Genomic DNA, 1,445 nt, shown 5'->3' with positions numbered 1-1,445 from the left:
CAGCAGGAAAATTACTCCAAAAGAAAGATGCAGCAGACATGGAAGAGCAGTGGTACAGAGCACAGGCTATAAACTAAGGGAGAGAAGGGATAGTTCTTCCCATACTGAAGGATGGAAAGGAAAAACTACAATGAAACCTCAAAGGTTCAAATGCTTCACAAGAAGGAAAAATACAGTCACACTAAAAATTAAAAGGGGAGGTGAGGGCTAAGTTATAATTAAGTACAGAACACTTCTATTCGATTGTAATAAGCTGCAGACACAATTCCTTGCAGAAAATAGCTATACTTTGGCTGAAATATTTCAGCTTTATTCTCAAAAGACTTTTCTTTCACCAGTGGTCTTGAAACGGCTGTACGAATTACTTAGTTCACACAGCCTCGGCAGTACAACAGATACAATACTGAGCATATTTTAACAAAAAATGGAATACAGAAAGACGAAGCAAAAAAAAAAAAAGGCTTAACTGGAATCACAGTTTGTCTCTTCATTCCCTGCCTGTGTTTCAACTGTCAGTGCACAAGGTCTCTCAGAGATTAACATATCTGAATATTTTGATCACTTACACATACATCCAACCTCACTATTTCTAGTTTAAAATTCAAACATTCTAATAAACGTAACTTTTTTGTAAAACAAAGATAGCAGGCAACATTTAAGCTAGCCCCAGTATATTCCCAGCATGTATTTTTCTACAGGAACCTGCTCTAACACCCTCAAAGTGCCTTCCCTGAAAGTGAATTATTTATAACCAGAGTGTCCTCTAACAACAGGAGTATCAAAGTTACTCTCATCGTCAGTTCTGGAACTGTTCTTTATGAAAATCAGAGGTCTGCCACGTTGTGCAATGGGGAAAAAGAAAAAGGAAAAATATCCCAGATGGAAAAGATCAAATACAAACAATGCAGTACAGGAAAGAGCACAGCACAAGTAAGGTTTAAAATATCCCTGATACAATAGATGATGTTCAGACATTCAGTCTATGTGTATCCTTATAAATAAACACATATTTTATGAATGACAACATAGCTCTTCATAGGATGTTACTTGTTAACATATACTCACATATACTTCACTGTGATCAAAGCGCTTTTTCAGATTATTGATGAACGAATCTTCATTCAGTGGCTCTAAAAGAACCATGTCTCCCACCCCTATCATGTTGTCTAAAAGTGATGTCTTGACCTCCATTTTGGCCATCTTCTGCAAAGAAATAAACAAAGAAAACAAAAGAAGAGCAAAGTTAGCTCAAAATCATTCTAATTATTCACAGGCATTATCCAGTAACAGTATTTAAGGAATACAAATTAAAACCCCTTTGGATGACACTGCTTTAAAATTATTTTTCCAAGTAACATACTCCAAGTCATTCTATACTCCACATAATTCCAAAAATATAACTTCCAGTCAACAATGCCTCCTGGTCCACTATAAATTAAATACAA

The 1,445-nt window shown here is 35.6% G+C and overlaps 1 protein-coding gene across 1 annotated transcript in view; it reads right to left on the bottom strand.

Annotated features, from left to right (window-relative positions):
• The window catches only part of LOC104500428 (unconventional myosin-Ib-like), a gene marked incomplete at its 3' end in the record, with an annotated part of 39,566 nt that extends 38,366 nt beyond the window's left edge, over positions 1 to 1,200 (bottom strand). The window contains exon 1 of the mRNA XM_010144070.1: positions 1,066 to 1,200. Within this exon, the coding sequence (XP_010142372.1) occupies positions 1,066 to 1,200 (135 nt within the window). The remainder of the gene's footprint in view (positions 1 to 1,065) is intronic.
• Positions 1,201 to 1,445: the final 245 nt, after the last annotated feature.

Source organism: Buceros rhinoceros, unplaced genomic scaffold (genome assembly GCF_000710305.1).
Source record: "Buceros rhinoceros silvestris isolate BGI_N320 unplaced genomic scaffold, ASM71030v1 scaffold11799, whole genome shotgun sequence".
Lineage (NCBI taxonomy): Eukaryota > Metazoa > Chordata > Aves > Bucerotiformes > Bucerotidae > Buceros > Buceros rhinoceros.
Note: the sequence above shows the minus strand (reverse complement) of the source record. Positions and strands in the feature narration are given on the sequence as shown.